The sequence below is a fragment of the Lottia gigantea genome, assembly GCF_000327385.1.
Source record: "Lottia gigantea unplaced genomic scaffold LOTGIsca_76, whole genome shotgun sequence".
Taxonomy (NCBI): Eukaryota; Metazoa; Mollusca; class Gastropoda; family Lottiidae; genus Lottia; species Lottia gigantea.
The window spans coordinates 528,165-543,394 of NW_008710536.1; the positions used below are offsets into that span (position 1 = coordinate 528,165).

At 33.9% G+C, this 15,230-nt stretch overlaps 1 protein-coding gene across 1 annotated transcript; it reads left to right on the plus strand.

The window, feature by feature from the left end:
- Window positions 1-631: 631 nt before the first annotated feature.
- LOTGIDRAFT_168525 (hypothetical protein) lies at window positions 632-7,142 on the plus strand (the record flags this gene model as incomplete). The annotated part of the gene is made up of 3 exons (XM_009066404.1): window positions 632-1,046; window positions 1,221-2,564; window positions 7,111-7,142. 3 exons carry the CDS (start codon window positions 632-634, stop codon window positions 7,140-7,142), a joined length of 1,791 nt encoding a protein of 596 aa, XP_009064652.1.
- Between the last annotated feature and the right edge of the window lie 8,088 nt (window positions 7,143-15,230).

A 15,230-nucleotide genomic window follows, 5' to 3' on the forward strand; every position in this document is an offset into this window, starting at 1 on the left:
GAAAGAAAAAGATATATTATACAGTCAGTATAATAATAATTGACTCGTTAATTAGATAATTTCTTCACTCCTTTACATCTCTTATATGTCTTGATCTTCTGCGATGTTACAGCTATCCCACACTGTGTTTATTATAATAAAGCTAAATCTAGTCGATCTTCTACCCTGGATGTCATCAGCCTATTAATGTGCAACAAGTATTCCAAATCAACACTATCAGCTATGTAGACTCTCCGAGAGAATAGTCGAAGTTTAAAAAATCCTACTTGATTCGGTTACTTGTCTAAGCATTTTTAAAATAACATTTCTTCAATTTCGCGAACTCCTTCTTAACATAGTTCTATAGATTTTTATATTTCTACATTTCAGGTCCAATCCGTTATATAACAAATTTCAAAATGGTGTTCAATCACAAGTCAACACAATCAGAGCTTTGACTGCAGCTAAAGAAGGTATATCCAGATGGCAGGCCTATGCTAACAAACGGAGATCAATACGACAGAGCAATTCTACTGATGACGGCATGGAGAAGTCACAGGCTGGTGGCATCGGATTGGGAGATATCCATGACAGCTTCACCATGAAAGGTGAAATGCTTTCTGCAGGTGCCAAGACCGGTAAAGATCTCAACATGGCGGTTGCCAGTAACCGCGCTCTCATGCAGTATTTTGCCAAACTTGGACAAGCCAATCATGATGACGAATATGTTAATTTAGATTTCATTGAAAGTCTGTTGAATTCTGGCGCCAATATTAATTGTATGGACAAGTATGGTCAAACGATACTGCATGAAGTTGCTCGAGCATGGCATGTTGATGTTGGACGATTTCTATTAGAGCATGGTGCAGACGTCAACAAACCTGATGCTTATGGACGAACTCCGCTTCATGTTGCTTCAGCTGTAGACTATCCAGAGATGGTTAACCTGCTCATCGAATTCAAAGCCGACAAAGAATCCAAAACCTTAGAAGAAGAACAAACCCCAGTTCATTACGCTGCCAAAAATGACGCTTGTTCATCTTTAAAAGCTCTCGCTAAATTGGGATGTGACATCAAACACGTAAGGGATTACAAGGGCAGAACTCCAATTCATGTAGCTGCTGAACTTGATCGTAGTGAATCGGCACGACTCTTGCTTTCCTTAGGAGCACCCATCAATGTCACCGACAATCAAGGACAACAAACCATAACTCTTATGATCACAAAAATGGCGCCTGTAGCCCATGAAGCCTTAAACCAGTTTCGTTCAATAGATCGAGCTAACAGAAAACAATATGTTTACTTAAATCATTTAGTTCGCAACCAATATCTGCACGCAGATAGTGAGGCTCAGAGTCCACTACTTGTTTCTGTTAACCATAGACAATATCAGCTGATCATGCACCCTGTTTTTGAACGGTTGATCGAGGTGATGTGGTCAAAATTTGGAGCTATTGGAGCTTGGAAGAGCCTGATACTGAACTTCGTTTATATTCTGTTATGGACTGTGATAGGTGTTGTTGTGGAGTATGATGATCGTCATAATTATATCCTACCCGGAGATTGGTGGAGAATCCTTCTTCTAATTTGTGCAGTTGGTTTTACAATGTGGCAGGTCGTTGAAGAATTGAGGGATTATAGAAGATCCCAAGTATCTCATAGCAAATGGAAATCTTGGCGCGAAAGAGAAATTGCAAAAGATAAGAAGTTTTGTCATCCGAGGTGGCCAGAAGAAGAAGCTTTTCTTAATCGTGAGCTGGAGATGCTGAAGGAAGTTGATCAAAGCTACTTTAGTGACATGTGGAACGTCTTTGATTGGACATGTTACTTCTTGCTTACAGTTTGCGTTGCAACCCATATAGCCGATGTTATTGCCCACTCTGAACATCTAGCTCGGTGGCATGTTCGCTTCATGTCTTTCACCATAATTATATTGTGGTTAAGACTAATGAAAAATGCCCGTGCATTTACACTTCTTGGGCCATTTATTGTGATGTTAGGACATATGCTGAAAGACCTGTTACGATTTGTATTTTTATATCTCGAGTTCTATATACCTTATGTATGTGCCTTTTGGATAATATTCGGTGGTGATAAGAGAGCAGAAGATGACATTAATAACCCAGACGCAGGCGAAAGAATTGTGGTCAGTGGATATGAATATCCCGGACAGGTTCTATTTAGTATCTTTAGACTTACCTTGGTTGATGACTATGATTTTGATAACATGTATTTAGTGGATTCTGTTATGGCTACAATATTGGTCTGGTCTTGGTTGGCAGTCTCATCCATTCTGTGTTTAAATCTGTTCATTGCTTTATTGTCCGACACTTTTCAACGTATTTACGACAACGCACAGGCCAATTCTGTTATGCAGAGAGCAATTACAATCCTAAGTTTTTGGGACTCAATGTCCAAAAGGCGCAAAATGAAGTTCCTTCGGTATATCGAGGCTGAATGTTCCCCTATGAAAGATTACTATGACGACGATTTGACCGAGAGTGGAGAGGAAGACATCAAAAAGGTCACAATCCAAATCAAGGAACAGCTAGATCAGATCCACGATTCATGGAAATTTCATTTCGGTGAAGCCGATGAACAACCTAATGATCCACAAGAAATCTTAAAGCAACCAGGATCCACCGGTAAGAAAACCGCCAATGTTGTCACCAACAAAAAATTTGACACTGAAGTGACCCGAATTCATGAAATGATCGGCGAATTGAAGCACCAGCAAGATGCAATGGTCACAACATTCAAGCACGATCTGAAAGCCGTCAAACAGATGCTGAAGGAACTGACTGGTCGCAAACCAATGGCACCAGTAGAGGAGACATCTATTAGACAAGATCCCCAAAGAATGGAAAGCGGCTGGTCTGATCCTACTGGTCCATCAAGAAGTTTAGCCTATGGTCGTCCGGATATGCTAGGGACTATTGGAACTTCGCAGGAATCACTTCGTCCAGGTGACAGCACGTATACCTTCACAGCCCCACCCTCTAATAGACCTAATAATGAGGTAGAAGTTACCACTGCTCGATTTACTACTAGTGACTTCCCAGATCTTCCCCGTCATGATTCTCAAGCCTAGTAATTGTCCTCGTTTGTCCTTGTTGCTATCCATTTTTTATAGGAGTTCAAATCCAGCTAAGTAACTATGTTTCTCACTTTCCATTAGATGTGTCATTTAATAATATGTGTTTGACAAAAGGTGCCAATTTAAAGATTTTGTAGAAAACCACTACTACGTTGATAATCTTTGTATTCATCCTATTTATATAGTTTTCCAATTGTGTGACAAATGCTATGTAATTGCGTGATATTTTCGATCTTGACGACAAATTAAGCTCTTATCGTAAAAATTTAAGATTTTTCAGTTCACAGTGCCAAAATAAAATCGCCATTTACAAATCATGGTACGCCCAAAATATTAAGTTGAACTTAAGTATGTAAAAGTTGTGTTTAGAAGTAGTTTTTTAACTTTTCGATTTAGAAGTTATCGGTACGATCTTGGTACTTCAAAACTAAGAATTCGTGGTCATGATAGAACACGATTTACCAAATTGGTATTAGTGCCTTTTTTCAGATTAATTGCTTGCTTATAAATATGAATCCAAATGATATAATCTATTGGTTCGTATAGGTTTTTTTAAGGGCTGATCTGATCTAGCTTTCATAGATTTATCTAAATTGCTATAGGGTCAGATGCTTTTATATCTTGATCTGTTATTTCAGATACACCACAGACTAAAGTTTCTGGTATTTTCTGAGCAATGAAGATATAATTTATGTTTTTATATTTTGTGCTATAGAATTTTAATGAATATTTTTGTATATAATAATTTGTTAATTTATTACTCTTCAGTATTCAATAAAATCTGTGATACTGGTATATATTTTTATGTAGAAAATCATTTCAAAATACAATGTCTCATCACTGTCAACAAATTAAGTATTAACGATTCGAACCGCAAAACGAAACCCGAAATCCAAAACATTGGATAAACGTTTATTAGGTAGCAGCTAATAAACTTTTCACATGCGGAAGTATATAAATATTTCATAATGAAAGTGGTATCAGGTGTCCAGAAAGTATACCCTGCCTGAAGCCACACCCGTCATTTCTTTTCATTATACACAACAAACACGACTAACAGGGGGTGACTTGATTTACCACAAATTCAATTTCAATACTTCAAGGGAAGCAACTGATAATAGCCAGAATGTAATAGATGGACTCGCACCAGTAATTCATTTGCCATCTGTTTCCATTTTAAATCACAAACTTCAACCTTTTATAACCTTTTCCAGAAATCTTCCAATATGTCATATGAAAGCCTGACCAATACTTAGTTTCTGGACAAAAATTAGACGTTTTAGGTATTTGGTATTGCATTATGTTACATTTGTGTTTTGAATTAGACATTTCTACATAGCAGTAGGTTTTTGCTGCTTTCCCCCGCCATACGCATTCACTTAGAAATCCCGCTGCTTGTCACTGGCCAATAACCCAATGGCATTTAAAAATAATTTTGTTCAATGAAGGTAATGTTATGTTTATAAACTTTATACCTACTTATAAGGAGGCAATTCCAAACCAATTTTTAACATGAACGATTCAGATAACAGCAGCCCAATCTATGAGTTGTTTTAAATAGGCTGTTTTTTGGAACACAAATTTATGAAATGCTACTGAAGTGAAAGCAATCGAAATAGTTCATCATATCGATGATCATATCGAACGCAACTCAACCACACATCTTATATCAGTCTGGCGATCCTTTAATATCATTTGATAATACGATTGATACAACAAACATTTCAGTTCAATATAAATTATTTACACCATTGAATAAGGCTCATTTCGCTCAGGTTCGGTTAATTGGCTGTTGGGTTAAAATTTATAGCCTTTTTATGTGATTGTGCATGTAATATTTTTTTGTATCCAACATAAATGTACCAGCTTGTTTCCTATTTCTGATTTAACTTGTAGCTACCAGTAACACATTTCGCGTACATAAATATGTCGAGTCAACAGTAATGGGTAGCACTCGATTGGTTAGTTAAGAACGTGTTCCGCCTGTTCCAATTCTGGCTTCCATCGAACGGTACGAAACTGGATATGTCAACATTCAAAATATACCCTCATTCTTTCCTTTCTCTGCCATTTTTAGTACTGTCTACACCTACTTTCGGCACATGTGGCACTTCCGGTTGATCCATGTGCTGAAGTCACCAATCTAGCGCTACTCAGGTGTAATGGGGAAATTTCTTGAATTATATGCTAATATTGTTATATGATCATCCAACCCTTTGATATTTTATGGATTACAGGGTTGATACTGTGTTATTTTACTGCGTTTATTTGTCATTTATTAAACGAATAAACATTTCAATTTCTATGATAGTAATGGATAGTGTACCAGTAGCCAGGATCAAGTTAAAAGCGGATCAACTGTAAATAAAGTATTTTGTAGATGTTTTGGCGAAATCTTGGACTTTTTCTATCTGGACCTTACCTTATCTGGACCTTTCCTTTAAATAGTTTATGTCTTTATATCTATTTATAACTTCGGTTTGTTGCTGACCAGATATAATGAGAAAAGCTTAGTTGACTGGTTCTATACATGTGCTTGTGGTAACCTTTTTTTTTTTTGCTATATAGAAACCCGAGATTGTATTAAGCAAGCATAGTTCCATTTAAGAGGTTTTGTGAATCAAATTCACCCTTTTTGCGATCCAATACATGTATTTTCAATGATCAGATCAAATTAAAATTAATGACGACAATCTGCGAATCAAATCCAATTGTTTATCTCCTTGAGAATTTCTCTCGATGACCTCTATACACCTAGTATTGAGTTTCAATATGATTATTTCATTATTGATATTATATAATTTTATACGTAATATTTGTGAGATTGGTCTGGGGTCTTTGGTCTACGACCGAAAGATTTTGGATCACTATCAACCTTTTTTGAAAATCAAAATTTTTAATATAAATAGTTACGTCTTATATACGTTTTACTTCAAGGGAGGGAATTCTGTGCAATTTCATATGACCACTGAGGCTAATTATGAAATTTCTTAAACTAGTTTTTGTCTTTATACTGCCTAAATCTACCCTTCTGACAGTTCCTTCGGTCAAAATCCTTTCTACCACTTCTATTACCTATCCCCTTTTCTTTCTAGTTTACCTTAACTACTTCCTTCTTGTAACTTTACCCTCTTGTTGATCACTGTAGTTTCTCATCTTTTCCACGTTTTCTCTTCTTCCACCCTATCAAGATTCCCTTTCCTCTTAGTTTCACTCCTTCTCTGTCAACCCTGTTTTCTCTATAGAACCCATGTCTCTTCTCACCTACTTATACGTCATGTTTCTTGTTTCCGGATTTCAATGTATATGTCATAACTGTTTCCGATATTTCCATATATAGACATAATTAAAATATATCACGACAATCTGCAAATTAAATTGTATATATTTCATTAAATTTTTGACACGTCTATAAACATTAAATGGATTTTAAAGAGGTTTTTCTTAATTTTTAGGTGTATCGGAGACACAAATAGCATCATTTGCACAATTCCAATTTTCAACCATTGGTTTCTGCACTAAAACTGGTGACGTCACAAATCACAAATACATCAGATAAGTCTCTTCGCGATTAGTGACGTCACCAAACACTTAGTTTTAGTCGAATTGCAGAAACAACAGACGACTAAATGGAATGGTGCAAATTGATGCTATCAGTGTCCCTGATAAACATAATTATTTTTAGAAAAACTCTCTACAATCTCTTTAAAAGAACTGTTACTGTATATTCTAGTTAACGTTCGCTTCCAGCGGATGCTGATATCGCAAACTAGATCTATTGTATCTTATCTGTCACTTTTATAACTCTATTTAGACTGAAACCATTTGAATGACTGATGTGACTAATCAAACTTCTAAAGCCTAAATAGAGCCCTGTAAGCAAGCGGTCAGGGAATTCTCAAAACTGTAATTTCAAATTGAAATATTATTTCACTAAATTTGGACTACCGAAGATGGGCAACAGCCTGCAGAGTGTAGTGAGGATAGCGACAAAAGCCAAGTGTTTATAACGTGTATGGCTTGTACCATATGAGGCCACAGTTTATTTTCCAATCCAAACGACTAGACGCCTTTTCCATACTAGCCCCCTGCCCCGACCTGCATTAATGACGGGCAGAAATTAGTATCATTTCGATCTTTGCCACGATCTAAAACCAAACTTAGCTGTTTAGCATTTGTCTATCTCACTGAGCCGGTTTCGACATGCAGTTTAAAGAGCAAGTATGTAACTTGTGGAAACACCGCGACTCCATGTCCCCTATTGCGGCGTATGAAATGGTTGGTTCCTCCCATTGACATGCTTAGTTGTTAACATGAAGAAAGAGCACCTGACATGCGTCACAGACTGTAAATAAAATGACAAATCAATGAAATATGTGATATAAAAGCGACATCTGGTCGAATAACAGTATTAATAGCTCAATACTACATAGTTTACCTTTTCATTCAATATTATTCATACGGGATATAAGATGTCGTAAAATTAACTAATAAAATAATATATACAACCCATTTCATAATTGGTAATTGACAATTCTTCTATTTAATTAAATTATAACAAGGTTCATGGTTCACAGTTAAAGCCAGTATGATATCTATATTTTTCAATGGCCACAGAACATAAACACGGGCATCAACTCAATTTTAAGCTGTTAAAAAATTGAAATATGAGGAGGATGGACCATTCTCATTTTCAAAAGGGCCATCCCACCTTCGCAAGTAGAACCTCTACTGAAGGGAGTTACTCACAACATAAAGAATTTTACGTCTAGAACGATATGCTAGAAATTCCAGCCTTTAAAGGGGCAGATGGGCCAATTTGGGGGGGTGGGCTGATATGAGTGTTGAATATGTGTTAAATAGTCTTCAGAAGTACTAGAAATTTAAGAAAATCTCAAAATTCCTTTAGAAATACTTTACTCACTAGTTCTATTATGTCCTTTATATCAAAGAGTATCTTATAAATTGCGAGTCATTTTAACATTCAAACGCGGATAATTCTGAAGACACAATATAGATTTGAAGGCTTAAATTTCGAAGGTATATAGCTGTGAACAATATTACTGATTTGCTGAACTAAAAAAATCCCCGTCTCTGAGACTTAGGTACGATTGGTCCAAAAATGGCGCATCTGTTCCTTGAAAAAAAAGAAACCTAAAGTAAAGACAATATAAGTGTAAAATTATTTGATGTTAAAATGTAGAGCGAAAGATAGGTTTTATATCAATATTTTGTATCTGAAATCAAAACATAATACATGTAGATATCTATATAAAAAAAAACAAGGGGTATATTAGGGTATAACTCACTTCTTTAATAAGAAAGCACTGATATCTGGCTACTAATCTTTCGTTGTTCAAGTCTTTTACTATCCTTATGGCCTCAAAATGCATCAAGAGTCAAAGCCGAGCATTTGCGAGCCAAAATAAACCTTTTTGTAATCTAATATTTCCTATGATTAACCAAAATTAAATTTTATCACGACAATCTGCGAATTAAATCAAATGATATATGTGAAGGTTCACTACTGGAATATTTGAATTCCTACCGAATTATGAGGACATGCAAATCAAAATTTAACTTGATTAGCCAAATAAAAATTTAACTTGATTAGTCAAATCAAAATTTTACTTGATTAGCCAAATCTAAAATTTTGTGTGATAAATTGGTAATCAAATTTATCAATTTAAATTGAAACCTGTCTAGGCAAATTCCATAAAGAAAAATAATGGATCAATAAATGAATGTTATGACTAATATTACGGCGACATAGATAATGAATTATAATGGAGTTTTACGTCCTACGTGAAGACGATAGAGATTAATTTTGTCTGAATCAACTATTGGGTATCATTACACTAGTATGATACTGCTTGTTCAAAATTATCGAAAAGGCTACCACGGTACACTTTGTCTTGTGGACAGTTGCAAATGGAACCTGTTAGTGGAAAAGCTTAATTTTTCGTGGAATACAGTCGTTAAAATATTTACTTCGACTGATAGGACCCAGTTTCAATTGTAAGTATCACTCTTATTCTTAAATCCGACTTACAGTTCGCAACAAACACTGAAACTATGAAAGTTAACATTAACTTATGACGTTCAGCCCGAATAATACTTACTTTTAATTAAATTTTCAATTTATATTCATCATATTATCTTAAATAATTAATTAACTTTAAATTCTTTTCGCAAATCAGTAAAAAGTTCTGTTTCAAAATGGACGATTTTAAAGATTTCATAGATCGTCTAGACACCTTTAAACGGTGTAGGAGGAAAGCGTTTAGATTGAATTGAATAATTTTCCCAAAAAACTGGAATCTTGAATTGAAATGGATTTCATTTAAATTCATTCTGAAATTCATTTGTTGCGTTGCTGGAGAAAGATGTATTTTATATCTTACTCGTACTAATACCTGTAGTAATAGCCAGGTAGAGGTTTCGGACTAGAACATATCCACACAACAGACAACAAAAATATGTCTTAATGACAGAGCATAGTATAGTATGTGGTTCAAATGGAAAATAAGGTTTCAATTCATACATAATATATTTAGTTAGCGATTGTTTATACATTATTCAAATAATCCGATGTATCTCATACACTATGCAAGACGCTTGCACACATAGCATATACTTTTTGCTGGAATATAAGATGATTTTAAATGGTCTCTTATTTATTTGGAACCAGTTGTTATATTACTGGAAACACTGGCTTGTTGTATCATTGTCGACATCTGGTCTGTGAACTCAAAATTAGCAATGATCAAATCGTTCAAACGCTTTTCTTTGCATCAGGGTCCAAATTCGGAAATTTTATAATCTGAACGTTGGTTGCGATGAAATGGACATAAGGTAAATATTATAAAATAAGGCACAGTAATATGGTCGTAAGTTTATTTGGTCACAGTAATATTTGTATAAGATCATTTGGTTACAGGTTATTTTTGCCACAGTAATATGGTAATAAGTTTTTTTTGGTTATAAGTTATATTGGTCACAATAATTTGGTAACAAGTTCATATTAATTTTATATCAAGTCTATTTGGTCACTGGTAATAAGTTTATGTAGTCACAGTAATTTTATAACAAGTTTATTTGGTCACAGTGATTTTATAAGAGGTTTATGTATGGTCACAGAAATGTTATAACAAGTTTATTTGGTCACAGTAATTTGGTATCAAGTTTATGTAGTCACGGTAATTTTATAAGAAGTTTATGTAGTCACAGAAATTTTATAACAAGTTTATTTGGTCACAGTAATTTGGTATCAAGTTTATGTAGTCACGGTAATTTTATAAGAAGTTTATGTAGTCACAGAAATTTTATAACAAGTTTATTTGGTCACAGTTATTTGGTAAGAAGTTTATTTGGTCACAGTTATTTGGTAAGAAGTTTATTTGGTCACAGTTATTTGGTAACAAGTTTATTTGGTAACAAGTTTATTTTGTCACAGTAATTTTATAAGAAGTTTATTTGGTCACAGTTATTTGGTAACAAGTTTATTTGGTAACAAGTTTATGTAGTCACAGTAATTTTATAAGAAGTTTATTCGGTCACAGTTATTTGGTAACAAGTTTATTTGGTCACAGTTATTTGGTAACAAGTTTATTTGGTAACAAGTTTATGTAGGGACAGTAATTTTATAAGAAGTTTATTTGGTCACAGTTATTTGGTAACAAGTTTATTTGGTAACAAGTTTATTTTGTCACAGTAATTTTATAAGAAGTTTATTTGGTCACAGTTATCTGGTAACAAGTTTATTTGGTAACAAGTTTATGTAGTCACAGTAATTTTATAAGAAGTTTATTCGGTCACAGTTATTTGGTAACAAGTTTATTTGGTCACAGTTATTTGGTAATAAGTTTATTTGGTAACAAGTTTATGTTAGGGACAGTAATTCTATAAGAAGTTTATTCGGTCACAGTTATTTGGTAACAAATTATTTGGTCACAGTAATAGGTAAATACAATGAAAATTTCCATATTTCTATATCGCTCAACAATTGATGTGTTGAGCACTATTTTAACAGTGAGAATTTTTTTGTTATAGCTACAGTAATATATGAAGTTTATTTGATCACAGTAATATATTATATGAATTATTAACATTATAATAAACACATTCTATTTTATCTAACTTTCAGTATTGTATGAACTGCAGATCAATATGTTTCTGAACTGCTCTGATCGATATGGAAATAATTTATATCTCTGTTGTATTCTTTAGAAGGTGTGAAAATTTCACGAGTAACCATGCTTAATTTACTGCCAATAGCTAAACCCCTGCCGATAGCACATAATGGGAATCATTGTCTTGTTCTGCGACGCATAAAATTATGGCAATTACATCAATTGCGATGTAAATATAGCTTCTATTGAACTCTATTCTTTTAACATTGTATAGTATAACTATTAATAAATCAATGAATATATTGATTGAAGCCCACGTGCAAAACATACCTTTTAAAACCAATATGGCGATGTTAGATCGCTAGGCATACGACACGTGGCATCATTATATATCTTTTTTTAACATTTCGACAGCTTGGCAGTTGATTTTAGTGACTTGAATTTCATTCTCTCAGAAGGACGCACGCAAATATCAATATATGGTTGCATTGGTGGAACGTCGATATTTTGGCTTTGATCTTGCTAAGTTTCGGTAGTGGACATCGTTCGTATCATGACAACGAAACTAAAAAAAAACCTCATGTAAACTAGTAGAATATACCAAGACTGTAAATCAAACATCTTCGGAGGAAAGAGAAGTTGGAATTTTGTTACACGTAAGTAATGATGCTTTATTTTAATCATTCTACTTGATATATAATTTCTAATACTATAAACAGTAATATGAAGAATCTAACCTACATGTGGCTATTACCAAGTAATGATAATTTGATTGGTTACATTATTTTATCGGTATCATAATACGTTTATAACATTATATGGAATAAGATTATCAAAATGAAAGTTAATGATAATGCAATACTTTTAAAAGATGTCATTATATTAAGTTTCGTCGCTAATGTGGTGGGTTTATATATTCTCAAGGCCAGCTTTCCGTATTGCTTTTCAGATTTAAAATCCAACATTCGGATTTTTTATAATTCAAACATCCAGGCCGTTACCAAAATTCCAAAGGGAAGTTATGACCTATGACATATCTTTAAAGATTGATTTATTTTCAGCTCGTTTTCCACTTAGTTTGCTAGAGCTGTCCATGTCAAATGAATGCGTGAGACAAGACATTGTTTCTTTGTTCTGGCAAATAATGTTGAAAGATCCTATATATTTTGGTATATTAATTATGCCTCATCGAAACACATGATGCCGCTGTGCTTTTTGGATTCTAAACGCGGATTCGCCTTAGAAGTTTTTACATGTTAAATTGGTATATTTGTTACGTTTAAAAGTTCTTGGACATATTGTTACATGTAAAATCCCGAATGAACTATTATTTAAACTTTATTTTGTATATTTAGTCAGTAAAAGACAAAACCACGAAGAATTGACATTATGCCATTTGTTTTATTTGCAAGTTACTACACTTCATTGTACACCCATACAATGCATTTTTTTAGATGGCTATCTTTCATGAAAATATTCTTGTTTATTTCAATGCTAACGCGATTTGTTTTAACATTTTGGAAAAAAGGTATTGTCATTGAACTAGAATATGATAGAGTTGAGGGGATTGTAAAGAAATTTTCTAAATCTGTTTATGTGTATAGAGGACACTGATAGCATCAATTTGCGCCAACCCAATTTTCAATCAGACGTCTGTGGTTCCTGCAATTCCAATAAAAATAAGAGTTTGAGGACGTCACCTCATGTCATAACGTCTGATTTGCGATTATTCCCTTTGATTGAAAAGCAGTTGCCGATCAAAACCGTCAGCTAGTATTATTTGGTTGTCCTTGTCTCGTCCTTAATATGAAACCTTCGATAAAATCTTCCGAAGTCGGTTAACTTTCGGATGCCTGAGGTTGCCTCCGTCAACATACGTCTACTTTCGGCCACTCTCGTGTGACCAACGGCAAACATCGGCCTCGGGTACCGGTCTCGGAATCGTGTCGATCGCTCGAAAATTTCACAGACCTCTCGTAGGATTGAAGCGATAGCACCAGATCTTGCCCTGGAGGAATAAGATGGTGCTCGATAGTGCTCACAGGTTCTCTACTTTTTCTCAAAAATGCAGCCGATTGAGCTAACTAATATGATGTGGTATATCAGGACAAAAGAAAATCTGAATGAATGCGCCGAACTCAATTACGCTCAGAGAAGTTGGGCGTAAAATTCCATTTTATACTGAAATGTCCAAACTAGCGTCTTTTTCACAACAAAGATGCAATACAGAGGCCGTTCACTTTTTGGAATATTTTGTTTAATTGCAACAATATTGCAGTTCTACTTCTGTAACATATCTGTAAGTCTAGAGTAACTCTTCCGGAAACATGAGTCCACTAATTAGAATATTATTGTTTTGCATGCATGGCGTGATTTCATCATAGATTTCACAAAACTACTTTTCATTTATTCTGCTAACTATGGTAAGCACATTCATAACAAAAAACACAATGGGTATATTGTGGTATAAGTCACTTCTTTAATAACAAAGCACATAACGTTTCAACACATTTGTCTTCATTACCGTTTTTCTTCTGTACATGGCTTCCTACTTGTTATATATCCCCACTACTTCATTTCATCTGACGACGACACGTGAAAAGTGTGGTGAGACGTTATGTGCTGAGTTATACCAAAATATACCCCTTGCGTTTTTTTGTTATATCTACTCTCCACTTCTAAATGTCGTTCAAATCTTACGGCAAGCACATTGTTTCGTATAATGATATCGCCTTACATTGTTCTGCATTTTTACATTGAATCCAATTGATTTATTATTTGCAAGATTTTGAATGAAATTAAATATTAAAATGCAAGATTTTTGAATAAAATTAAGTTGTTGAAATGCAAGATTTTTGAATAAAATTAAGTTGTTGAAATGCAAGATTTTTGAATAAAATTAAGGTGTTGAAATGCAAGATTTTTGAATAAAAATTAAGTTGTTGAAATGCAAGATTTTTGAATAAAATTAAGTTGTTGAAATGCAAGATTTTTGAATAAAATTAAGGTGTTGAAATGCAAGATTTTTGAATAAAATTAATTTGTCGAAATGATAGATTTTTCAATAAAATTAGATTATAGAAATGCAAGATTTTTCATACAATTAATATGTTAATATGTGAGTTGAATTAATTTTATTCAATTTAAATAGTCAGAACAACGATCTGCAACATTTATTACGGTAATGAATGGTAGCCATTATTTGCCAGAGCTATGTCCAGATTGGTTGATTCTGGTTGTTCATATCATCGACTAATATTAATATTCGATTTTTCATTGAAAGAAAAATTCTTACAATAAATCTCAATGCATGATAAATTATATTATCCACCAGATAAGGCAATTTTTTTTATCATAAAGTCATGTGTAAGTTAAGTTTGTGTGTTGAAACCTGGGAGAATTTAAAAGGTTGATGCATGTATCGAGTCTACTCTTTTAGAACCCTAAGACATGTTCCTGTTTTTCCATTCGTTCAGTTTATATATATCTATTAATCAATAGTATGTCTCTTTTAATACATTGTCTCTTGAGTCCAAGATCTATGTGGAATTTGAGCTCTATTATAATAATTGTAGTGGGTGTCGCTAGCGATGCAGAGCATGTCAACTCTACTGGAACAACTGATGCTACTTTGCGTTTGGGTTAATCATAGACAGTGACGTATTTAGGAGGAAGGGCCATCGGGCAATGGTTGGTTAGTCACCATCGTGAAAAATAGTTTTATTTATCCTGCAGACAAAATCTGTTTTCCTTTGTGACGTCATATTGATTACGGCGATTTAAATCAGATTTAACAGCTTATATATAAAATAACTCAAGTCAACCGACGATTTGAAACATGCTTAGCAGACTCAATAATAATAACCTTATGGATTTATCGAATTATACAGAGATTCTGTCGTATAGTTATGACACCAGGTAAAGTCAACTGATGTATCTATACTTTTATTGGCCAAGTACGAGTGAAATTTAAGATCTCTGTTGATTCTAATAGGTAGTATGCTTTCAATGTCTGATCCATT